This window comes from Rhinatrema bivittatum, chromosome 6 (assembly GCF_901001135.1).
Source record: "Rhinatrema bivittatum chromosome 6, aRhiBiv1.1, whole genome shotgun sequence".
Classification (NCBI taxonomy): domain Eukaryota; kingdom Metazoa; phylum Chordata; class Amphibia; order Gymnophiona; family Rhinatrematidae; genus Rhinatrema; species Rhinatrema bivittatum.
Genome location: NC_042620.1, coordinates 245,351,570 through 245,378,457, shown reverse-complemented (window position 1 = coordinate 245,378,457; position 26,888 = coordinate 245,351,570). Strand labels below are relative to the sequence as shown.

Sequence of the window (26,888 nt, the reverse complement as noted above, 5' to 3'; positions counted from 1 at the left end):
TCGGATCATACACTAATCTCAACTAGGTTCACGCTGAAAGATACCATGACCGCAGGCACACCCCAACCCTCCTTCCATTAGAGAAGATCCTGCTCCCCGGAAGACCTCAGCAATCAATTGACCTCACAACTTCCTCTCATAGACCTTACCAACCCAAACACAGCACTCCTCTCCTGGTACAATATTACAGAATCCATAGCTAATAAACTATGCCCCCTCACAACAAAAAAACCCTACAACAACGCGTCCAAAAGACAACCATGGTTCACCACTGAACTCCGAAAAGTGAAACAAAGCTTAAGACAGAAAGAGAACAAATGGCGGAAAGCCCCTTGTACAAGCACATTCTCTGCATATAAACTGGCCCTACATCATTACAAGACCTCCACCGCAAGATCTAAAAGGGACTTCTACTTGCATAAGATCCATGACCTGGTCTTTGACGCCAAAGCACTCTTTACCTTTTTTTCCAATCTAACCCATATCAACGCATTGGATATCCCGAGCAATCAAGCACAATCAAAAGCAGAAGAACTGGCCCTGTTCTTCCAAAACAAAATAATTAATCTCCTCACACAGCTGCCCACCTTACTTGAGCACACATCAATTAAATAACAACAAATCCATCTATCTTGAAGCATTCGAACCCACCACCGCAACAGAGATCCAGTCAATCCTAAAAAAAATGAAACCCTCCTCTCATCCTTCAGACCATATCCCTAGCAAACTCCTCCTGACAATCCCTGACTCCATCTCCAAAACACTGGCGGACATCATAAACTGCTCTTTCTCAAGGAATATACTCAGATGTACTCAAACTGGCATCCCTCAAACCACTACTTAAGAAGCCAAATCTGGATCCTACAGAGCCAAACAACTTTCGATCGATCGCTAATCTACCATTCATAGCCAAGATAATGGAAAAACTGGTTAACACCCAAATATCAGACTACATCGAAGATAATAAAATACTATTCCCTTCTCAATACGGTTTCTGCAAAGCGACCAGCACAGAATCTGTCCTTGTATCGTTGATGGACTACCTCATTTAGGGTCTCGACAAAGGACAATCATTCCTACTGATTCTTTTAGACCTCTCGGCAGCTTTCGACACCGTTAACCACTCCATCCTTATAAACCAACTTTCGACCATTGGTACAACAGGTACGGCACTAACCTGGTTCAAAACTTTCCTCAGTAACAGAGGCTACAAAGTTAAAATACACAACAAAGAATCCCCACGCCACGACTCACCTGTAGGAGTCCCTCAGGGCTTCACTCTCACACTCTTCAACATTTACCTCCTTCCGCTATACCAGCTCCTAACAAATCTAAAACTTAAACATGTTCCCCTTGCAGACGATGTCCAGATTGTGATCCCCCTTAAAGATTCCCTCTCTAAAACTCTCGAACACTGGGAAACTTGCCTCCAAAAAATCAAATGCCTTCTTGCCAGCCTAAACCTCATATTAAATGCTGCTAAAACTGAACTCCTGCTCATCTCCCCAGAATTTAGTACCACCTCCTCTACTCCTCCAGCTAACCCACTCTCCACCCAAGTGAGAAACTTAGGAGTTATAATTGATAACAGGATTAATTTGAAAGCATTTGTCAACCGTACAACCAAGGACTGTTTCTACAAACTCCAAGTTCTGAAAAGGATAAAACCTTTATTCCACTCTACCGATTTCAGAACAATATTTCAAGCAATAATCTTCTCAAAGATAGATTATTGCAACGCTATCCTACTATGTCTCCCATCTTCTTACACCAAACCTCTACAGATGGTCCAAAATGCGGCTGCAAGAATTCTCACTAACACCAGAAGACGAGACCATATATCACCTATCCTAAAAAACCTACATTAGCTCCCAATACACTTCAGAATTATCTTCAAATCCATCACCATTATATATAAATCCATCCACCTCCTTACAACACTTGACCTACAATTCCCACTCAGCCAACATCACTCCTCAAGACCCACCAGAGAAGCATACAGAGGATCCCTCCAGGTACCCCATACCAAAACCACTCGTCATACAACTTTAAGAGACTGGGCCTTCTCGACAGCTGGACCAGCACTCTGAAATTCTATCCCACCGAATCTCCAACAGGAGCCTTGCCTCCCAACATTCTGAAAAAGACTTAAGACTTGGTTATTCAAACAAGCTTTTCTGGACCCCTCCTAATTGCTTCCTCATCAAATTCCACTACTCAATCCCAGCTGCTCTTTGTAAATAACTCTACATGATTTTATCTACTACTGTATCTCTCTATTCTCCCAGTTCAATCTCCCTTGTTAATTGTAACTGCAATTTCCTTGCACTTGTTCCAATTTTAATGTTTTTTGCACACCTTGTTCAACTGTAAACCAGCATGATGTGATTGCATCATGAATGCCGGTATATAAAAATCCTAAATAAATAAAATAAATAAATGGCTCCCGGCACCAATGAAGGTGGGGAACGCCTCGGTGACCCAGTCGCAGAGGAGGATGGGACCTTCTCTGGATGTGATTTCTTTGTTGGTGGCTCTGTTGACGCCGATGCCGAGGACTTGCCCGGATCAGCGAACTGAGCCTTCCGATGACGGTGTCGATGCTTTTCACGATATTCTCTTTGGTCCTTTTCCGGAGTCGAAGAGAAAGAAATGGATGCCTTCAGGGTAGTTGGTAGGGATGTGAATCGTGTCCTCGATCGTCTTAACGATCGATTTCGGCTGGGAGGGGGAGGGAATCGTATTGTTGCCGTTTGGGGGGGTAAAATATCGTGAAAAATCGTTAAAAATCGTTAAAAATCGAAAAATCGAAAAACCGGCACATTAAAACCCCCTAAAACCCACCCCCGACCCTTTAAATTAAATCCCCCACCCTCCCGAACCCCCCCCAAATAACTTAAATAACCTGCGGGTCCAGCGGCGGTCCGGAACCGCAGCGGTCCGGAACGGGCTCCTGCTCCTGCATCTTGTCGTCTTCAGCCGGCGCCATTTTCCAAAATGGCGCCGAAAAATGGCGGCGGCCATAGACGAAAAAGATTGGACGGCAGGAGGTCCTTCCGGACCCCCGCTGGACTTTTGGCAAGTCTCGTGGGGGTCAGGAGGCCCCCCACAAGCTGGCCAAAAGTTCCTGGAGGTCCAGCGGGGGTCAGGGAGCGATTTCCCGCCGCGAATCGTTTTCGTACGGAAAATGGCGCCGGCAGGAGATCGACTGCAGGAGGTCGTTCAGCGAGGGTTCCGGCGCCTCGCTGAACGACCTCCTGCAGTCGATCTCCTGCCGGCGCCATTTTCCGTACGAAAACGATTCGCGGCGGGAAATCGCTCCCTGACCCCCGCTGGACCTCCAGGAACTTTTGGCCAGCTTGTGGGGGGCCTCCTGACCCCCACGAGACTTGCCAAAAGTCCAGCGGGGGTCCGGAAGGACCTCCTGCCGTCCAATCTTTTTCGTCTATGGCCGCCGCCATTTTTCGGCGCCATTTTGGAAAATGGCGCCGGCTGAAGACGACAAGATGCAGGAGCAGGAGCCCGTTCCGGACCGCTGCCGTTCCGGACCGCCGCTGGACCCGCAGGTTATTTAAGTTATTTGGGGGGGGTTCGGGAGGGTGGGGGATTTAATTTAAAGGGTCGGGGGTGGGTTTTAGGGGGTTTTAGTGTGCCGGCTCAGGATTCTAACGATTTATAACGATAAATCGTTAGAATCTGTATTGTATTGTGTTCCATAACGGTTTAAGACGATATTAAAATTATCGGACGATAATTTTAATCGTCCTAAAACGATTCACATCCCTAGTAGTTGGTGCCGGGTAGACGGCACCAGCATCCTGCTGCTGGCAGGAGGTTTATGGCACCGGCTCAGATGAAGTCGAAGCGCTCAATGGAGTCAGTGGCTTTGCCTGAAAAAGAAACTCCATCTTCTCTGAGCGGGCCTTACGGCCCTTCGGTGTCATTTGGGCACATTTGGTACCTGTCAAGACATCGTGGTCTGACCCCAAACATAACACACAGACCCTTTGCGGGTCTGTGATGGACATTGTCCGAGGACAATTGGGGCACTGATGAAAACCCGACACCATGGTTTTGACAAAAATTTAGCCACGGTGCAGTCAATGGCCAGTAGGCCACGAAGGGAAAATTCGACGGGAATCAACCGCAAATGAGGGTAAAGCCTTACCTTATGACCGCGGACTACGGAATCGATAGGGGGACCTCTATGGGGTAGAATTCTTTTTGACATTTTAGAAATAAGTTCCGTGAGGAAATTCCTGTCAGGAATATCTAGAGAGCTCCTTAAGCCACGTGGCTACTGCTGGCAGAAAAAAAGAGACTGAAGAGGGACCCCTGCTGGATGCAGGATTAGTGCCATGCAGGACATGCCCAGTAGGTGCCAGTCAAATTTCTAGAAACTTTGACAAAAGTGTTCCATGATTGGGCTCCATCCTGATGATTTCTCCATATGTGAGGATTACCATCCTGCTTGTCCTGTGAGAATCAGGAGATTGTCGAGGTATACTGTGACGGTGGAGTAGAGTAGATCTTGGAAGATCTCATTCATCATTCTCTGGAAGATGGCAGGGGCATTATACAGCCCAAAGGGCATGACTAGGTACTCGTAGTGCCTATCTCACTTATTGAAAGCCGTCTTCCAGATGTCTTCAGGTTGGATACGGACCAGGTTATAGGCCCCACAGAGGTCCAATTTGGTAAAGATCTGGGCCCCCCTGGAGTCGATCAAATAACTCCCTAATGAGAGGAAGCGGGTACCTGTCCTTGCGGGTAATGGTGTTCAGGCCGCGGTAGTCGATACACGGCTTTAAGGAGCCATCCTTCTTCTTTTCGAAAAAGAATCCAGCGCCAGCAGGAAACGTAGAAGGCCTGATGAATCCTTTGGCTAGGTTTTCTTTGATGTAATCTGACATGGCCTGGGTTTCGGAGAGTGAGAACGGGTACGTCCTCCCCTTGGGAGGTGTGGTACCAGGTAACAGCTCGATCGGGCAGTTAAAAGATGTCGGCTTGTTGCTTCGAGAAGACATCTTGGTAATCAGCAGGATAAACGTCCCACTGAATATACTTGCTTAAAATAATCGGCTATGTTCGAATATACCCAGTTAGGTTATAAAGTTATCCGGCCAGTATGGCCGGATAACGTGCTACTTAACCAGATATCTTTAACAAAATCCAGCTAAGTAGCACTGTGAAAAGGAAAAGTATTAAACAAAGAGAGTGGGCCATTCCCTCCCTCCCTTCCCCCCCCCCCCCCCCGGAAAATATCTTTAAAGGCCCTGTCGGGCTGTGACTTCTTCATCCTCTCACTTCTTCATCCTCTCACTTCTTATGTTCTTATGTTCTTAAAATTTTAACCATTACCCTCCGTCTCAGTGTAATCGCAATGATAACATCTGGTGGGCCCTTCCCTTCCTCCAACCCACCCAACCATCTACTCGCAAGGATTTATTAAATAGCCGGGTACCCACCCTCTTCCTCTAACCCTCCTGATGTCTCCGTTACCTTTAATAAAATTGCCGGGAGCAAAGGACCCTTCGCCCTGCTCCTGGTGCCTTCACGCTGCTCTAAAACAGACAGCGCTGGAAGTGTAAACTCACATTAAGCTTACACTTTCAGTGTTAGCTGGATATCTCAGCCCCTCCCCAGAATGATCTCAAAATGCGCCTTTTTTATCCGACTAGGATTAAGGGCTGAATATAGCTGGGACCTCTTGATGTTTAAAGCACACATTTTTGGTGAGTTCTTTATATGTATGCAAATTAAATTGCCAAGAATGCCATTTAAATCCAGGTTAACATATTTTTTTCATTTTCAGTTCATTCATATGAGACAAACACTATAGGTTTGAAGGCTTTTCCCTGAGAAAGCCCATCCTGGCAAAACGCTAAAGCATCAGGCCTTTAAACTTGGGATCTTTAAACTTAGATCCTTAAACATTGAATCAACACACAAGTAAGTGTACCTTATCTAACATCTTGAGTGCACGATACTTAAAAATGGACTTAAGGTTTTGACTTCAAACTGGGACTTAAACATTTTTTTTTGAATCTCATGTTTCTTGAAATCCTTTAGCAGATGGTGGATTATTTATCTATGACAATAAACACAGTTACGAGTGATTTTAAAATAAATGTATTAAACATGGAAGTTTTTTAGACTAATAATTGTGCACTCAAGTACCATTTCAAAAGCGTTCATCACTTAATATTTGGCATATGAAGTTTTTTCCTCCATTTAAAAAGAACACAATAACTCAAACATTATTGTGCACATATATTTTCATTGGGTATTTTTCTGTGCATAAATTAGTGTCTAGTGGTCTCTAATTCTGTGTAAATATACATATAATACAAATTTATATATGCTATTATTTTAAATTGGCTATATGTGTAGAGACCCCTTCAGATGTCCACTAAATGGCCCTAGTGTGGGAGATAGCAGGGGAACTGGCCATTCATAATAGTGCCTCCTCTAAGGCTGTTGGGGTATTGAGCTCCTACCTACAAAATTGCAGGTATGGATAAAGAACAGTGTTACATTTTTGGTTTACTTCTGGAAGAGTAGGACCTGATTCTTTTGGTGTTCCTCTATCTCTGTTTCTAGGCCTCATGGCCAGAGATAAAAAAAAAAAGGGGAGAAGTGTATTCCTTCCCAATACTCAACCTTTCCGTTGAGGTTTGCCTCAGGCTTTTGGAGCAAATTACTTATTTTTTATGGAACTTCCTTTCTGGAATTTTGATTTTTGTGAATCCCTGGTTTTGACTCAGGTAGGAAAAAGCAATGCCTTGGGAAAGACATGGGTAGAGAAGATATGCTATGCCCATCTCACAAGCCATGGAGGGACAGTGGTGATTCGCTGTAAAAGAGCCCAGTTTTGGTATTTTTGGAGAAGATATTTTTGTCTTTTTGAGTTGGGAGGAAGCTTGGCCAACACAGTTTCTGCCCAGAAGTTGGAGAAATGAGAAAAGCTGACCTTTTCCTTACTACAGGACCTTTCAGAGAGATCCAACCTTGCTATTTTGAGAGCAGAAACTGGAGTAAGAAGTCTGGTGCCATTTGAAGACCTCCACCTGAGTTGTCACAGGAAAAAAGATAAGGACTGAATTTGGAGACCTGGAATTACATCTGGACCTCAGATACTGTTGGAGAAAAGATCCCACCAAACATAGGATACCCCCGCCCACCTGGGTCTCATGATCCCAAGCTCTGGAAGGTAAGGATATCTCAGGACCCAGTACTTAGGGACACAATCACAGGTAGAACAGTTGAAAATCAGTATTGGACATGTATGTAACCAGAGGCAAGTGTGTTTGATGCCAGTTAATTACACTGGAAGACTTACGGTAAAGTCTGAGTTTGGAACATCCAGCCAGAGTGTCCAGTTTGTTTATTCTATTCTGCATCTACTGTACATATGATTAACAGCAGGTACATCCAGAGAAGAGCTTCCCCCTGTATCTTGGGTCCTTGAGGACTATCCAGTTTTTCTATCAGGAGAATCCACATCCTGAGATTGTACAGACTTGGTGACTATGTGCAAGGTTAAAGCCCCAGGACTGAGAGTGACTCCAGCCTTCACAGATAACACCAGTAGGAGGGCTAGTTATCAGTTATATTATGTTGGCTAGAATGTGACTTTTCATTCTTAATTGTGATTTTAGCCAATAATTTGGATGTGATGGGCTGAAGATGTAAATAAAGGGGCCGATTTTCAGCCATGGAGCAGCTAGTTAAGTTAGCCGGATATAGCTATCCTGCTAACTTATCAGGTACCGCTCCACTGAATATACCCACTACCCAGCTATCTTAAAGTTAGCCAGATAAGTATATCTGGCTAACTTTAGGACAGCCCTATAGCACGACCAGAGTTAGTTGTATAAGTTATGTGAATATTGGAGTTAGCCGCAATACTTATGCACCTAACTCTGTTCCTCCCCAAAACGCCCTCGACTTATGCGGCTAAATTCTAGAATTTAACCACATATGGCATTTAACATCGCTGATTAGCCTTTTAGATGGATACATTTTCAGTTATCCATATAAATAGCTTTTGAATATCAACCTCAAATAAAATAAAAATAAACATGGATTAGATTTACTATGAACAATTTCTTGGTGGTCATAAAATCCAAGGTCAGCGCGCGCGCAAGAGGGTGCACAATTGTGCAACTTGCGCGCGCCGAGCCGCGCTGCCTTCCTCCGTTCCCTCCGAGGCCATTCCAAAATCGACAGCCGGTCCGCGATCCCGGGCACAGCGGCAAATGGCCGCTGTGCCTGGAGGCTCCGGCCATGCCCCTGCCCCGTCCCGCCCCGCCTCTTTTTGCAAGCCCCAGGACATATGCGCGTCCCGGGGCTTGCACGCACTGCCAAGCCTATGCAAGATAGGCTCAGCGCAGGTGCAGGTTTTTGGGGTTACTCGCGTATGTTACGTGCGTAACCCTTTGAAAATCTGCCCCTAACTGAACAAGTGAACATGCTTTCATACAGTTAAACTAACTTACTGACAAAAGTATAGGAGAAATGAAGAGCCAGCAAGCCCTCCACCACAGCCAGAAGTGCCATTTCTGCTTTCCAATCATCATTTCTATGTCCTCTATGTATCGGTTTCCCCCTGTTGCAAAGTGTGGAAAAGGAGATTTATGAATCAGATGTATTTTTTTGCTTCTCTTTTCTATATTAATGGGAAGTATTGTTATCAACAACAGTTTTTTCATGCACATTTGTAGAATCAGAGGGTCTTGAAGCAAAGCTAAGCAGTTGGGATAGCTTATGACTGGGCCAGATGTATTAAAGCTTTTCTCTCAAATGCTTACTACATAAGCTACAATGTGCCTGAAACCACTCTTACAGTAATGACTGCTATACTTCTCTACAATTTTTAAAATTTGTACAAATAATCAAAAAAGATTTACAATGACTATTCTGTATGGATAAATAGATAAAAATATGTTTAAGGTGGTAGTGTCTATCTGTGAGGGTCACTGGTGGCAGTTACTGTGCATATACTTTTTTTTTCCTGGCATTCTTTCCCTTCCAAACAATGCATAAAATTAAGTCCTTTAGCAGTACATTCGCTATCTGAAAATTGTGCATGCTGTCATCTTGAAGGTTCAGTGGCAAGTGCTGTGCACTGCTATGTAGAAGACCCAGGTTTATTCTTTGGTTTGGCTTCTGTTGCCCGGGCCTGACTGGAATAGGGGATAATGTGCAGACAGTACTTAAAGACCCTAGAATGGAGGGAATCTCAATCATCACTCAATGGTAGGGATGTGAATCGTTTTAGGACGATTAAAATTATCGTCCGATAATTTTAATATCGTCTTAAACCGTTATGGAACACAATACAATAGAGATTCTAACGATTTATCGTTATAAATCGTTAGAATCGTGAGCCGGCACACTAAAACCCCCTAAAACCCACCCCCGACCCTTTAAATTAAATCCCCCACCCTCCCGAACCCCCCCCCAAATGACTTAAATAACCTGCGGGTCCAGCGGCGGTCCGGAACGGCAGCGGTCCGGAACGGGCTCCTGCTACTGAATCTTGTTGTCTTCGGCCGGCGCCATTTTCCAAAATGGCGCCGAAAAATGGCGGCGGCCATAGACGAACACAATTGGACGGCAGGAGGTCCTTCCGGACCCCCGCTGGACTTTTGGCAAGTCTTGTGGGGGTCAGGAGGCCGCCCCCAAGCTGGCCAAAAGTTCCTGGAGGTCCAGCGGGGGTCAGGGAGCGATTTCCCGCCGCGAATCGTTTTCGTACGGAAAATGGCGCCGGCCAGGAGATCGACTGCAGGAGGTCGTTCAGCGAGGGTTCCGGCGCCATTTTGGAAAATGGCGCCGGCCGAAGACAACAAGATTCAGTAGCAGGAGCCCGTTCCGGACCGCTGCCGTTCCGGACCGCCGCTGGACCCGCAGGTTATTTAAGTCATTTGGGGGGGGGGTTTCGGGAGGGTGGGGGATTTAATTTAAAGGGTCGGGGGTGGTTTTTAGGGGGTTTTAATGTGCCGGTTTTGCGATTTTACGTTTTTTCGATTTTTTACGATTTTTCACGATTTTTCACGATATTTTACCCCCCCAAACGGCAACAATACGATTCCCTCCCCCTCCCAGCCGAAATCGATCGTTAAGACGATCGAGGACACGATTCACATCTCTACTCAATGGTGGCACTTAGTGACCAAACTTTGGATCCACATTAACTGGGATTCAGAAGGCTATGTAGTTTGTGACTCTGGTTAAAGACTGTGGCTTTAGTAATTAGGCTGAATTGGAACAGGGATATAAAAATAGAGTGACAGCAAACCCAATAAGTTGAAAATGAAGTTCCTTGTACATACCCAGATCAGTCCAGACTTCTGGGTTTTGCATCCCTGCCAGCAGATGGAGACATAGAAAGTTTTATTGACAGTGCTACATAATGTAGTGTGCCACCTGCAGTCCCTCAGTATTTATCTGTCTCCAGCAGATGGTAGATGGTAGAGATGTGCAATCGTTTTTGCCAAATTGGACTATTTCAAAGAAATAGTCTGAACCCCGAGACGGATTTACGCTGAACCTTGGGGAAAATTCGCTGTTTGGGTTAGCACGGGAGGAAGGGCACCTTTATTTAAAAAAACAAACAACCACCCAACCCTTAAAATGTAGTTATTTACAACCCCCCACCCTCTGGACCCCTCCCCAAACTTGCCTAAAATCCGTGGTGGTCCAGCGGGGGTCCCAGGAGCGATCTCCCATTCTCGGGCCATCGGCAGCCAGTAAACAAAATGGTGCCAGTGGCCCTTTGCCCTTACCATGTGACAGGGGCTACCGTGCCATTGGTCAGCCCCTGTCACATGGTAGGAGCAATGGACGGCCGGCACCATCATCATCACTAAATTTTAAGGGTTGGGTGTTTTGGGTTTTTTTCGGTGAAAATTGCCAAGAAAAAAAAACGACGCAATGGAAAACGAAGTTTTACACGGGTTTATTTATTATTTATTTATTTAAGGATTTTTATATTCCACGGCTCGTTAGCAAACATCACCTCAGTTTACAATGAACATTAAATTAGCAACAAGCTTTACAATCCAACATATTTAAGTAATGATACATAGCTGATAACATTGAAAATATAATATAATTAAAATAAACCAAACTAGAATTAGCTGGGGCGTATAGGGCTGGCGGATCAACTTAATAGTACATTATTAACAGTACAGATATTTTCAAGGTCAGAATTAGTTGAAAGATATATTACAATATTAATCATATTGCAGGTAAATAGGACACCATGGTGTGTTTAGCGTAATTAAAAGTAACTGATTGGAATGAGAAGATAGTATTATATAAATGTCATATAATATTTTAATCTGAAGAGAAAGGTTCACAAATTGTAGGCTTGTTTACACAGCCATGTTTTTAAATTCTGTTTAAATTTCTTGTGACAGGGTTCCAGGCGCAGATCAGTGGGTAATTTGTTCCACATGTTAATTCCAGCTATCGTAAATGTTCGTTCTCTCGTTGTGACATATTTTATCTGTTTAAGAGTTGGAGTATTTAGCTTAGCCTGGTGCATTTTTCTAATTGGTCTGTCCGAAGTATGGAATGTAAAGAACTCAGAAGACCAATGCATGTCTTGGTTATATAATGTCTTGTGTATAAGAGTGAGTACTTTGAATATTATCCTAAATGCAATCGGAAGCCAGTGTAGGAGTTGTAGAACTGGAGTAATGTGTTTGTGGCGGTGTGTGTTAGTAATCAAGCATGCAGCTGTATTTTGTAGCATCTGTTGTTACGATCCCCCCTGTTGCTGCGCTACAGGAGGTATCTCACCTTCTCCTCCGGAGGCCGCTGCGAAGCCAGGGCCTCGCCTGTGTACCATCCAGGATTTGCTCCAGGGCCTGGGAGGCCTAGCTGTTCTTGAGGCCTGCCTGTGGCTTGCTTGTGCTCGCTTGGACTTCCTGGTTCCGGCCAAGCCCTTCTCCCTAGGGGTTGGCCCGCGGCACTCCACCTCAGTTATAGGGCCAGCAAGGGGCGGTCCAGGTGAACTCCTCCCAGGGAGTTGCCTACTCCCTGCAGTATAAAAGGACTCTCATTTCACTTCCTACTTGCCTTCGGATTGGCATTGCACATTGCTGTGTTCTGTCTGCTGATCCAGGTCCTCCGTGGTCGTCTGCGCTTCGATGGCTCCCTGTCCTGTCCTGTCTCTGAAGTTGCCTTGATGTCTGTTCCTGTTGTTGCCTGATGTCTATACCTGATCCAGTTCCTGATCCAGTTCCGGATGTTCTGCCCTATGTCTTCGTCTGGCTCCTGAGCCTTCTGTCCTGTTGGGCCCTGGAGTGGCCAACAAGAGGGATTCGTCCCTGTGCTCTGGAGCTTTCCTTCCTGCCAGCCGATGGGGCTTCAGATGCCATTGGTCCCGGCATCGGAGTTCCTTCTCGCCTGGATCTTCCCTGCGCTCTCCTGTTCTCAGCGTGGTCCGCGACCAGCCTTCCTGGGCTGTGTAGGGCGCATATGGGACGGGGTGGTCCGCGACTCAGTCCCGCAGGTGGGCTGAGTAGGGCGCCCTGAGGGACAGTGCCCATGTCTCCCTTTCCAGCCTTGTCTATGATGTCTCTGCACCAGTCCTTGTTTCTGATGTCTCTGCACCAGCCCTTGTCTACGATGTCTGCACCAGCCCTCGTCTAAGATGTCTTCCGTGTACTAAGGACTCTGTCTGCCCTCGTCCTCTGTCCGGCCTGCTGCCCTTTGCCGTTACCCAGTGGCAGGTCCGAAAGGGCTTGGAACAGTCGGAGGACCGTTCATCAACCAACATTGCGTTGCTGGTTGCCATGGGTGTGCAGGTCCGGCTGAGGGTCAGACTCCGCTCCTTTACCCCTGCTTAAGTACCTGCCTGGCTCTCCATGCCTGCACCGGCTCACCTCCCACGGTGTGGGTTGGGGCTCCTCCCTGGGTCTCGCCGTGGCCCAAGGGCTCACCATCTGCTCTAGAGGCAGCCGCGCTCCTCGCGCCTACGATAGTACCCGAGGGCCTCCAAACCCTCGTCCCGTCAGCGGCGTGGTGGACACGCCCGTAACATCTGTAGTGGTTGTATTGAGTTATTTGGTAGACCTAGTATTAAAGAGTTACAGCAATCCAATTTAGATAATATAGTAGCCTGTAGTACAGTCCGGAAGTCATTTGGGTGTAGTAGTGGTTTTATCCTTTTCAAGGTATGAAGTTTGTGGAAACCATTTTTAATGGTGGAAGTGATGAATTTTTTAAATGTAAAATGATTGTCAATTATGACACCAAGACTGCGGACTTGTTGTATAGTGTGATGGTCAGATAGAGATTGTAGAGTAGGGCTAGCATGGTTGTCGTTTTGTGAAAAAATAATGAGCAGCTCTGTTTTGTTGGTATTTATTGCCAATGAATTTTCAGTTAGTAGACTCTCAATTTCCGCTAGTGCAGAATTCCAGATTTTGAGCGCATTGGGTAGGGAGTCATTGATAGGGATTAGAATCTGCACATCATCTGCATATATAAAGTGCGAGAGACCCAGTTTCATTAACAGTTGACAGAGTGGAGTGAGGTATATATTGAAAAGTGTGGAGGATAGAGAAGAGCCTTGAAGTACTCTTGTAGCAGATTTTTTGGTTTGGATTCCTGCTGGCCAATTTTTACACTGTATTGCCTGCTGTTCAGAAAAGATTCGAGCCAACCTAGTGCAGTGCCTGTAATGTCAATTTGAGAGAGGCGAGTTAAAAGGATGTTGTGGTTGACTGTGTCAAATGCCGAGGAAATGTCCAGCAGGGCAAGTATATAGGATTGACCAGCATCTAATGCTTTTAGGATAGTATCAGAGAGTAGGGATGTGAATCGTTTTTTGATGATTTAAAATATCGTCCGATATATTTTAAATCATCAAAAATCGTTAGAGACGCGATACAATAGGAATTCCCCCGATTTATCGTCAAAAATCGTAAATCGGGGGAGGGGGAGGGGAAGGGGAAGGGGGAGGGCGGGAAAACCGGCACACTAAAACAACCCTAAAACCCACCCCCACCCTTTAAAATAAATCCCCCACCCTCCCGAACCCCCCCAAAATGTTTTAAATTACCTGGGGTCCAGTGGGGGGGTCCCGGTGTGATCTTCCACTCTCGGGCCACGGCTGCGTTAATAGAAATGGCGCCGGCGCTACCTTTGCCCTGTCATATGACAGGGCAAAGGTAGCGCCGGCGCCATTTTGGTTCCTGTCCCCTGACGTCACGAACGCAGGAGATCGCTCCCGGACCCTCGCTGGACCCCCAGGGACTTTTGGCCAGCTTGGGGGGGCCTCCTGACCCCCACAAGACTTGCCAAAAGTCCAGCGGGGGTCCGGGAGCGACTTCATGCACTAGGGCCGTATTGTAAAATGGCGCCGGCCGTATGGCCGTATTGCCGTATTGCAAAATGGCGCCGGCATATGGCCGGCGCCATTTTGCAATACGGCCATATGGCCGGCGCCATTTTGCAATATGGCCCTAGTGCATGAGGTCGCTCCCAGACCCCCGCTGGACTTTTGGCAAGTCTTGTGGGGGTCAGGAGGCCCCCCCAAGCTGGCCAAAAGTCCCTGGGGGTCCAGAGGAGGTCCGGGAGCGATCTCCTGCGTTCGTGACATCGGGGGACAGGAACCAAAATGGCGCCAGCGCCATTTCTATTAACGCAGCCGTGGCCCGAGAGTGGAAGATCACACCGGGACCCCCCCCCCCCCCCCCACTGGACCCCAGGTAATTTAAAACATTTTGGGGGGGTTCGGGAGGGTGGGGGATTTATTTTAAAGGGTCGGGGTGGATTTTAGGGTTGTTTTAGTGTGCCGGTTTTCCCGCCCTCCCCTGATTTAATATTTAAACGATTTTAAAAAAAAAACAAAACCGCGACGATCAGATTCCCTCCCCCCCCAGCCAAAATCGATCATTAAGACGATCGATCACACGATTCACATCTCTATCAGAGAGTGTTAGAAGAAGAGTTTCAGTGCTATGGTACTTGCAGAATCCATATTGGAATGGGGAGAGTAGTTGATTTTCGTCTAGGAATTCAGTGAGTTGCTTGTTGATGACTTTCTCTAATATTTTGGAGAGGAAAGGTAAGTTAGAAACTGGGCGAAAGTTTGCTGGTTCTGTAGGGTTTAAATCTTGTTTCTTCAGAGATGGTTTTATTATGGCATGTTTAGGTTGGGTAGGTACAATTCCTGATGTGATAGATTTGTTAAGAATCTTTGTTATAGGTATTGCAATTCTTGACGGGATGGCGAGGAGTGTTTTTGTAGGCATGATGTCAAATGGGTGCGTTGCTGGTTTAGCTTTTTTGAGTATACCTTCAATTTCTAGTGTCATTGTGGTTTCAAATTTTGTAAGTGAAGCTGAGCAGGGACTGTGTGGATTTGTATTGTAAATGGGTGGTCTATGTGTAGAGGAAATAGAGGGAGAGGTAGAGTTTGTAAGGAGATTAGAAGGGGAGGAAGAAGAGATGCGGTTCATAATAGCGTTGATTTTGTCATGAAAGTAGGATGCAAGTGTTTCACATCTATTTTTGTCATTATCTGGATTGAAGTTGGTTGGGGGAGTGATGATGGAAGAGACATATTGGAAGAGAGCTCGTGGATTGAATTGGTATTGTTGGATCTTCAGGGCGTAGTAGTTTTTCTTGGTTTCGTCTGTCGTTTTCCGGTATTCATGAAGGAGTGACTTAAATTTCTGTAGTAAAATAGGTGTTTGGTTTTTACGCCATTACTTTTCTATTTTACATAGAAACATAGAAACATAGAAATGACGGCAGAAGAAGACCAAACTGCCCATCCAGTCTGCCCAGCAAGCTTCACACATTTTTTCTCATACTTATCTGTTTCTCTTAGCTCTTTGGTTCTATTTCCCTTTCACCCCCACCATTAATGTAGAGAGCAGTGATGGAGCTGCATCCAAGTGAAATATCAAGCTTGACTAGTTAGGGGTAGTAACCGCCACAATAAGCAAGCTACACCCATACTTATTTGTTTTACCCAGAATATGTTATTCAGCCCTTATTGGTTGTTTTTCTTCTCCCCTGCCGTTGAAGCAGAGAGCTATGCTGGACATGCGTGTAGTATCAGTTTTTCTTCTCCCCTGCCGTTGAAGCAGAGAGCTATGCTGGATATGCGTGAAGTATCAGTTTTTCTTCTCCCCTGCCGTTGAAGCAGAGAGCTATGCTGCATATGCGTGAAGAATCAGTTTTTCTTCTCCCCTGCCGTTAAAGCAGAGAGCTATGCTGGAAATGCATTGAAAGTGAAGTATCAGGCTTATTTGGTTTGGGGTAGTAACCGCCGTAACAAGCCAGCTACTCCCCGCTTTGTGAGTGCGAATCCTTTTTTCTTCTCCCCTGCCGTTGAAGCAGAGAGCTATGCTGGATATGTGTGAAGTATCAGTTTTTCTTCTCCCCTGCCGTTAAAGCAGAGAGCTATGCTGGAAATGCATTGAAAGTGAAGTATCAGGCTTATTTGGTTTGGGGTAGTAACCGCCGTAACAAGCCAGCTACTCCCCGCTTTATGAGTGCGAATCCTTTTTTCTTCTCCCCTGCCGTTGAAGCAGAGAGCTATGCTGGATATGCGTGAAGTATCAGTTTTTCTTCTCCCCTGCCGTTGAAGCAGAGAGCTATGCTGAATATGCGTGAAGTATCAGTTCTTCTTCTCCCCTGCCGTTGAAGCAGGGAGCTATGCTGGATATGCATGAAGTATCAGTTTTTCTTCTCCCCTGCCGTTGAAGCAGAGAGCTATGCTGGATATGCGTGAAGTATCAGTTTTTCTTCTCCCCTGCCGTTGAAGCAGAGAGCTATGCTGGATATGCATTGAAATTGAAGTATCAGGCTTATTTGGTTTGGGGTAGTAACCACCGTAACAAGCCAGCTACTCCCCGCTTTGTGAGTGCGAATCCTTTTTCCCACATTTCCTCTTGCTGTTGTAGCTTAGAGCGATGTTGGAGTCACAGTAACCATGTGTATGTTTATTGAATAAGGGTATTATCTCCAGGCAGTAGCCGTCATTCTGGCGAGCCACCCACTCCTTATTGACAGCCTCTTGATTTTATGGATCCACAGTGTTTATCCCACGCCCCTTTGAAGTCCTTCTCAAGTTTCAATTTTCTAAGATCCGGGGTGTATCAGGGCTTTTTATCTTTCTTCTCTGTGTTGATTTCTTTAGTCTGTAGAGGGCAAAGCTCATTTGCTATGTTACTAGTGATGTGATACCAAGAGGAGCAGGCCGAGTTGGCATCAGGGAGGTCTAATTTAAGGAGTTCTTCTGAAAGTGCTTCAGCGATGTCTTCGGTTTTGCATTGTTTTCTGAAGGTGATGGATCTGTTTTTGGTGTGAGGAGAGATGTGGTTGCATGTAATAGAGCAGCATATATCGATCCGGTAATGGTCTGACCAGGTATGGGTGTGCATTTAGGTAGGTTAGAGTCAGCAAAATTGCTTACCTTGTAATAGGTGTTATCCCAGGACAGCAGGATGTAGTCCTCACATATGGGTGACATCGGTAATGGAGCCCTATGTACGGAAAAACTTCTTTAAAAGTTTCCATGAAACTTTTGACTGGCACCAGAGTGCCTACTGAGCATGCCCAGCATGCCATGATATTCCCTGCCACAGGGGTCTCCCTTCAGTCTTGTTTTGTAGCAATTAGCGTTAGCCAAAAATAAAATAATAAAACGTATCGGACCCAACTCCGCGGGGTGGTGGGTGGGTTTCGTGAGGACTACATCCTGCTGTCCTGGGATAACACCTATTAGAAGGTAAGCAATTTTGCTTTATCCCAGGACAAGCAGGATGCTAGTCCTCACATATGGGTGATTAGCAAGCTAGAGGCTGAGTCATTCTGTAGTGAAGCAACAGTGAAGTATTGTTGATGAAATGAATCAGCCGAAGATCACAGCAGGTTGGATGTAGAAGGAGTTGGGATTATACTGGAAACAAGTTCTTTAAGACAGATTGTCCATAGGCTGAATCTTGTCTTCCTTCTTTGTCTAAACAGTAGTGAGCTGCAAAAGTGTGAAGAGAACTCCATGTTGCTGCTTTACAAATGTCCAGAATAGGCACAGAGCGAAGGTGTGCTACTGAGGTTGACATCGCTCTTACTGAGTGTGCTTTTACTCGCCCTTGAAGAGTAAGGCCTGCTTTTTCATAACAAAATTGTATGCAATCTGCTAACCAGTGTGACAGAGTATGCTTACTAGGGGTGTGCATTCGTTTTGAACTTAAATGTAAAACGCAACTTTTTTTTTTTTTTTAACTTAAAAATGTGATGAGGCGAAAACGATCGGATTTCCAACTTATTCAACATAGCTATGTTGAATACGGCGCTGGCCAAAAGGAACTTTTGGGCCCAACGAGGGTCCCGGAGCGAACCCGCGGGGAATCACGTGACGCGGCGTCACTCCAACGTGGCGCCGACGTCACGTGCTCCTCGCAAAGGAGTTCAGAAATGGCGTCCTGACTCCCCGCTGGATCACCAGGGAGTTGTGGTAAGTCTTGGGGGGGGGGGGGATTAAGGAGGGTGAGGGGTTTAAATTTTTATTTGCACGTATGGACATAGACTCAACTTATGGAATTCTCCATATGTCCATACTGACCGCAAATGGGACCCCCTTTCGACTTATGGACTTATGAACATAAACATTTGCTCTGCACATCCCTAATGCTTACCCACTGCTTTACCTGGTTTGTTTGGATCATAGGATACAAACAGCTGACTGGATTTCCTTTGGGCTGTTGTGCGGTTTAAATAGAAGGATAACGCACGCTTACAGTCCAAAGTGTGTAAGGCTCTTTCACCCTGGTGGGAATGAGGCCTAGGAAAGAATGTAGATAAAAATATTGATTGGTTCAAGTGAAATTCTGTAACAACCTTAGGAAGGAATTTTGGATGTGTACGGAGGACTACTCTGTCATGTAGGAACTTTGTTAAAGGTTCGTATGTGACTAGCGCTTGTAGTTCGCTGACCCTTCTAGCTGATGTAATGGCTATGAGAAATACCGTTTTCCAAGTAAGGTATTTAAGGTCACAAGTATTTATGGGTTCGAATGGAGAATGCATAAGCCTGGTTAATACTACGTTCAGGTCCCATTGTATGCTTGGGGAATGAACTGGAGGTTTAATGTGAGTTAGGCCTCTCATGAATTTACTGACGAGAGGCTGTGTGGAGATAGATGCATCTCCCAGCTTGTTATGGTAAGCTGAAATTGCACTTAAGTGTACCCTTGTAGATGACGTCTTAAGACCAGAGTCTGAGAGATGGTAAAGGTAATCTAGTAGCGAGGTAGTGGGGCAAGTGAAAGGATCTAAATCTTTCTGAGTGCACCACAATGTAAACCGTTTCCATTTGTAGGAATAATTCTTTCTAGTGGAAGGTTTATGTGCAGCTATAAGTACTTGAGATATATAGGGTGGAAGGTTGAGAGGTTGTAAGATCAAGCCTTCAACATCCATGCTGTCAGGGACAGGGATTGAAGGTTGGGATGGTGCAACTGATCCTGTTCCTGAGTTATGAGATTGGGAGCTACTCCCAGGCGAAATGGATCCCTGACTGAGAGATCTAGCAGTGTGGGGAACCATACTTGTCGAGGCCAATATGGGGCTATGAGTATCATAGTCCCCTTGTCCTGTTGTAGCTTCACTAGTGTTTTGGTTATGAGTGGTATCGGTGGATACGCGTATAACAGACCTGAATTCCAATGGCGAGCAAATGCGTCCTTTGGTAGGCTGTTCTGCTGTCGGAGTAGAGAGCAGTAATTGTTCACTTTGTAGTTGAGATGGGATGCAAAGAGATCTATCATCGGTTGACCCCAGCGTTGGAAGATCTTGGATGCTATTGCTGGATCCAAGGACCATTCGTGCAGTTGGAACTGATGACTGAGGCGATCTGCTACTATGTTGTGGATGCCTGCTAGGTAAGTGGCCCGAAGAAGAATTGAATGTGTCAGGGCCCAGTCCCAAATTTGTGCTGCTTCTTGACAAAGGAGATAAGAGCTTGTCCCCCCTTGTTTGTTGATGTACCACATGGCTACTGTGTTGTCCGTTTGGATCAGAACAGTCTTGTGTGAAAGGCAGTCCTTGAACGCATGCAGTGCATAGCGTATAGCTCGAAGTTCTAGGAAGTTTATTTGAAAAGAGGCTTTGAGCTTTGTCCACTTGCCCTGTGTCTTTAGATGACCAATGTGTGCTCCCCACCCTAAGGTGGATGCATCTGTAGTCAAAGTTACTTGTGGAACTGGTTGCTGGAAAGGTAGGCCTTTGAGCAGGTTGTTCATTGATGTCCACCAGATGAGTGCAGATCTGAGCTCTCGTGTGATATGAATGGGAGTGGACATTGGTTGAGTGGCTTGTATCCACTGTGCTTTGAGTGTCCATTGCAGTAGTCGCATGGTCAATCTGGCCATGGGAGTTACGTGAACTGTGGAGGCCATGTGGCCTAGAAGAATTAGGCACTGGTGAGCTGTTACCTGAAATTGGTTTCGAAGAGTATGAGTCAAGAGGACAATTGTTTGAGCACGGTCTCTTGGAAGAAAAGCTGTTGCTATTGCAGTATTTAGCTCTGCACCTATGAACTGTATAAGATGAGTTGGTGACAGATGGGATTTCTGGTAGTTGATGAGAAATACCAAGGAGTGAAGCACATGGATAGTGAGCTTGAGGGAAGTGAGAGCTCCTTGTTTTGATTGACTCTTGATGAGCCAATCGTCCAGATAAGGGAACACGTGCACTCTTTGTTTATGGAGGTGTGCCACTGCTACAGCCATGCACTTTGTGAATATTCGTGGGGCTGATGCGAGGCCCAATGGCAGCACTCTGTATTGAAAATGTTGATTCTTTACCAGAAATCGCAGGTACTGGCGATGAGGAGGAAAGATGGGAATGTGAGCGTAGGCATCTTGAAGATCCAGAGAGCAGAGCCAATCTCCCCTTTGAAGAAGAGGTAGAATGGTACCTAAGGATACCATCCTGAATTTTTCTTTTCTGAGAAATTTGTTGAGATTTCTGAGGTCTAGAATGGGTCGAAGGCCTCCTGTTTTCTTTGGAATGAGGAAATAACGGGAGTAGAATCCTCTGCCCTTTTGAGGTCCAGGAACTGGTTCTATGGCCCTGGCTCTCAGAAGGGTGGATAATTCTGTTTGAAGAATCATGGAGTGTTGATTTACTGTCCAAGATGGAAGTGGTGGGTTTTCTTTTGGAACAGTAAGAAAATCTAGTCTGTAACCATGAGCTGTGATGGATAACACCCACTGGTTGGTGGTGATGGAGGCCCAAATGCTTTGGAAATGCGTTATTCGACCCCCTACTGGTAAATGAGGGAACGGGTTGATAAGGCTGCTGCTCTCTGGGTTGTTTCAGAAACCAGATGTAGTGGCAGTTTGTGGTGGTGGTTGTGCCCTTGCAGGCCTCTGTCTAGGTTGTTGGCATTGAGGTGGGCGGGCTGCTCTGGGTCTATTTGCTGGGGGATAATACCTGCATGGACGGTAGTAAGGACGTCTGGTATCACGCTTTGGAACCCTCCTTGTGGAAGGCTGAGTATCCTGTTGTAGTAAGGATAATTGCTTTAGGGTTTCTGTGTGGTCTTTCATAGTCGCCACAGCTTCCTTTACCTTTTCCCCAAAAAGGTTGTCCCCCAAGCAAGGAAGATCAGCCAAGCGTTCTTGCACCTCTGGACGGAGATCAGAGGCCTTTAGCCATGCCCATCTGCGTGCAGCTATGCCTGAAGCAGAAAGTCTTGCTGCAGTCTCGAAGCAGTCATAAGTGGCTCTGACCTCGTGTTTTCCTGATTCGAGGCCTTTATGGATGACATTCTGGAATGGCTCTTGATACTGCTCAGGGAGAGAGCTAGGTCTTGAACCTGCTTCCAGAGGTTCCTCTGATATTGGTTCATATATAGCTGGTATGATGTAATCTTGGATACCAGCATGGAACCCTGAAAAACTTTGCATCCTAGGTTATCCAAAAATCTACTTTCTTTCCCAGGTGGTGTAGATGAATGGGATTTCAGTCGCTTCACCTTTTTCTGGGCGGATTCCACAACGACTGATTGGTGGGGCAACTGTGATTTTTGAAAACCTGGGCTGGGTTGTACCAAATAAGTTGCCTCTGATCTTTTGTTGACTGCTGCAACTGATCCTGGGTGTTCCCATATTCTGTACTGAAGGTCTTGAAACACTTCATGAACAGGTACTGCCAACATTTCCTTAGGAGGATCTACAAATTGTAGAACCTCCAAGGTTTTCTGCCTTGCATCCACCTCTGTTTGTAGTTGAAAGGGGATGGTATCAGCCATATCCCTTACAAAATTTGTAAAGGAAAGATCCTCAGGAGGTGACTTCCTGTGGTCATCAGGTGGAGAGGGTTCAGAAAAAATATCGCCATCTGAAGAATATTCTGAGCTTGTGTCAGTAGGCATCTCCTATGGAGTGTGAGGAGTGACTGGTAGTATGGAAGGTGCTTTAGGCCTTGCTGGTAAAAGAGGAGAGCAAGGCCTTGGAGGTCTTGGTACTCCAGAGGGGCCTGGAATAGGCTCTTCTGGTGTTTTATTTGAAAGGATATCCAGCAGAGTGTCTAATTTAGTGATGAAAGGATGGAGCATCGAGACATCCTCTACTGGCATCGGTACAGTCATCGGTGGCACCGGTGAGGGTACCGGGGTAGGCATCGGGAGCGGTTCCCGTGGCATCTTTGGTGCCGGCGGCTTCAAGGGTGATGGTTCTCTCGGCATCGGAATCGGCATCGATGGAGGTGTCGATGGCTATGGCGGAATCGCATCGCGCAGAACCTGGTGCACCGCTTGACGTATGTATGAGTCAAGTTCCACTCTCATAGCTGGTGATACCAGAGCAGCTATGGAGGGAGGCGGTGATGGCGATGCCGATACCCCCTCAGAGCCCTGAGGGGGTACGGAGCCCGGCACCAATATCGGTGGGGATCGCCCTGGATCAGTAGGCCTCGAAGCCTCCGCACTCGTCCGAGGTATCTTTGCTGGTGAGGCTGTACCTGTCGATGGGTCTTCGGTCATTGGTGCTAGGCATCGTCGATGCCGGTGACGAAGTTTTTCCTTCTGTTTTTCACTCCCAGAAGTGGACGCCTTCGACGATACTGACGGTGAAGGCGTAGAAGCGTCTCCCGCCTCCGGACGACGTTTCTTCAGTAATACCTGTCGGACGGATCCCGATGGTGATGACTGAACCGAAGTCGATGCCTTCGGAAGCAATTGTATATTAAACAATTGCTCCATTTTTTCAGCACGGAGACGACGGCCTTTTGAGGTCATCTCCGCACATGAAGTACACGATTGAACATTGTGATCTTTGCCTAGGCAAAGAACACATTCCAAGTGCGGGTCGGTTATCGACATATTCCGCGCACAGTTCGGGCATTTTTTGAACCCGGAGGCCATTTTGCTGGACAGCCATCGACGGCGATGACCAAAAATTCTCGGTACCGGCCGGAAACCAAAAAGGAAAAAAGTTACCGCGGTGTTATCAAAGGGAAACCCTTGCGGTGGGATTAATTTTTTCCGAAAAAGATAAACTTTTTTAAGGTGGTGAATTCACCTCAGGACTCCAATTATACCGCGATGCTAAGTGCTTCGCGGAAAAAAGAAGACTGAAGGGAGACCCCTGTGGCAGGGAATATCATGGCATGCTGGGCATGCTCAGTAGGCACTCTGGTGCCAGTCAAAAGTTTCATGGAAACTTTTAAAGAAGTTTTTCCGTACATAGGGCTCCATTACCGATGTCACCCATATGTGAGGACTAGCATCCTGCTTGTCCTGGGATAAAACAAGAGAGTTAGTGAATATGGCATCTAGAGCAGAGCTTTCCAAACTTTTCATGTTGGTGACACACTTTTTAGACAAACATAATTTCAGGACACAGTAATTCAGTCTACTAGCAAACCAGAGGTTAAAGCTTAAACGAACGAAATGTATTTCGACAATTTATGTATGTTTCCTTAAATATATACATAATAAAATGTTTCACGACACAACCTATCTTGTGAAAACCTCTCATTTATATTAAAAATGTATAATATTCCAAGATTAATGTTATTGTTCTAATTTATGAATAACAATAATAAAACAAAGTTATTGTGTTATTCAATTTACCTCTTTAATGAGATATATGAGCTTGATGGGATGAACACAGATTTTGAATATTTGGTGTTAATAAGAAAGTCCAAAGGGTCTTCTGTGTAATTTTAAAAAGCTGGCCAGTTTCACACTATATAATTATTTGATAGCCTCATTCAAATAATTCTACTAATTCTATATGGCTTTGAGAGTGAAGACTAGAATTTATAGGAAGGGACAGAATGTCAATATAATCCTGCACCTCCAGTTCTGTAACTCTCTGCATCCACTGAAATTCCCCCAAACAATGGAGCTTGGATGTTTCCCTTACAGCTCATCATACTAAAAGATATTTTCAAATTCTGGTGTCACCTCACAGTAACAGCAGCACAAACACCTTCCACTGCCAGGCACATTGTGAACTAACACAAAGCCTTGCAAAAAAGACACTCAAAATCTATACTGCAATCCCATTGTAACACAACAGTAATAACACCAAGGACTCAACAACAATAACCCTACCTGTGAAAAAGCAAGAGTAAATATTACACTGGGTCCTAGAATACCAATACACCACCTACTGAGGAAACAAAACAAACCAGATTGCTATAGATCCCTATGCTAGCAGAATCTCTCATCATGGTCACACACACAGAGCAGAGACAGACCCTCACCAAATACAGAATACAAAATAAAGGAGCACAAATTAGACAAAAACTGAAATAGAAACCCCAAGAATATTAATATTAATTTATAACCCCTTATGAACACTAGAAAAAGAGATCACATCACTCCTACCCTTATTGAACTCCACTGGCTACCAATCCAATCACGTATCCTGTTCAAAACTCTTTCCCTTATTCACAAAAGCATCACTAATGAAAACATCAATTGGCTCTCCCCCCCCCCCCCCCCTCCTTCCTGACTCCTCCACTAGATCTACACGTCCTGCCCTCCAAGGAACCCTCCACTCCCCTTCCATCAAGCCCTACAAGCTAAAATATTCAATGAATTCATTGAATAGAGCTTTCTCCCTTGCCGCCCCTACTCTTTGGAACTCCCTCCCACCAGATATCCGCACAGAAACATCCACCCCAAAATTCAAAAAGAAACTAAAAACACTGCTTTTTCAACAAGCCTACTTCCCCTCCATTTGATGTATGAAAACCTCTGTCCATCTGACTGATGACTCTCTTGTAAATATTTTGTACATTACTATTATTAATTTGTTCAATTTTGTTCAATTTTCCCTCGTAATACCTGCTTAATTTTTAATTTTCAGTTTTTGTTTCCATGTAAAGGCTCCGCCTATTAGTTTTGAATAAACTGTACACCGATACGATGTGCAAACGGCTGTCGGTATATAAAAAAATGTTAAATAAATAAATAAATAAAGAAGCCAGACTCTATGTATTAACAATGGAAAAACAGAACCACCATTCCTCATAAAACAAATAAAATCAAGAAACATAAAGCATCAGTTATTAGGGATGTGAATCGTTTTCCATATCGTCTTAACGATAGAAATCATGTGGCAGGAGAAGAAAATCGTGTTTGGCACGATTATTTCATTGAAAAATCGTTAAAAATCGTTTTTTCCGATTAGTGCGCACTAACTCGAGTTAGTGCGCACTAACTCAAAATGATACAAATAGACACTTTCCAGGTCACTGAAGGTCAGTTAGGAATGAATATGTGTTCCTATTGGCTGGCAGCCCTCTTATCTATTGATGTTACCAAGGTTTCCACTGAGGTGATGGTTGGGGGGATGGGAAATGGAACTGGAAACTCATGAACACCAACAGAAAATGAAACAAAGTGTTCACACTTCCCAGGTCAGTAAAGGTCACTTAGGAATGAATATGTATTCCTATTGGCTGGCTGTGCTCTTATCTATTGATGTTACCAAGGTTACCACTGAGGTAATGGTTGGGGGGATGTGAAATGGAAACAGTTGGAAGCTTGACATGTGATGATCAGCACTCACGTGACTAGAACTTCTTTGTTTATTATTTTTGTTAGCAGGCACCTGAAATGCTAGTGCATGTTGAATTTGCCAATCACTGTGCATTTTAGAAAGGTGGTCCTGGCTGGAACTGTACACAGTTCAAATATATGTAATTGATTGTTGGTAAGTGTATTTTTTAAGTAGCCACACTAGCACAAGCATGTTTACTTTTCCTCCTACTTAACTCACTAGCTCAGCTTTGTAAGAAGGGCTTCTCTGCTTGAGTGAGGGTCAGGCAGCTCCCCCCTGTCTGTGAAGCCAGCCTCTCACTAGTAATGCAGGGAGGGAGCTATCTCAGACTTCACCATCCTCCCCCCCCCTCACCCACACACCATTCACTAGCTGGGACATGGGGGAAGTCAGGAGTGAGGGTCAGGCAGCTCCCCCCTGTCTGTGAAGCCAGCCTCTCACTAGTAATGCAGGGAGGGAGCTGTCTCACACTTCACCATCCTCCCCCCCCCTCACCCACACACCATTCACTAGCTGGGACATGGGGGAAGTCAGGAGTGAGGGTCAGGCAGCTCCCCCCTGTCTGTGAAGCCAGCCTCTCACTAGTAATGCAGGGAGGGAGCTGTCTCAGACTTCACCATCCTCCCCCCCCCCCCCTCACCCACACACCATTCACTAGCTGGGACATGGGGGAAGTCAGGAGTGAGGGTCAGGCAGCTCCCCCCTGTCTGTGAAGCCAGCCTCTCACTAGTAATGCAGGGAGGGAGCTGTCTCAGACTTCACCATCCTCCCCCCCCCCCTCACCCACACACCATTCACTAGCTGGGACATGGGGGAAGTCAGGAGTGA

General features: G+C 45.6%; 1 protein-coding gene across 3 annotated transcripts in view; it reads right to left on the bottom strand.

The window, feature by feature from the left end:
- LOC115094054 (sodium- and chloride-dependent neutral and basic amino acid transporter B(0+)-like) overlaps positions 1-26,888 on the bottom strand; it is a 556,325-nt gene that overhangs the window by 53,360 nt on the left and 476,077 nt on the right. For 2 of the 3 annotated variants that reach the window (XM_029606707.1, XM_029606706.1), the window contains exon 12: positions 8,502-8,611. The exons of the other annotated variant lie outside the window; for it this stretch is intronic. In XM_029606707.1, coding sequence (XP_029462567.1) covers positions 8,502-8,611 — 110 coding nt within the window. The remainder of the gene's footprint in view (positions 1-8,501; positions 8,612-26,888) is intronic. 3 annotated transcript variants of the gene reach the window in all.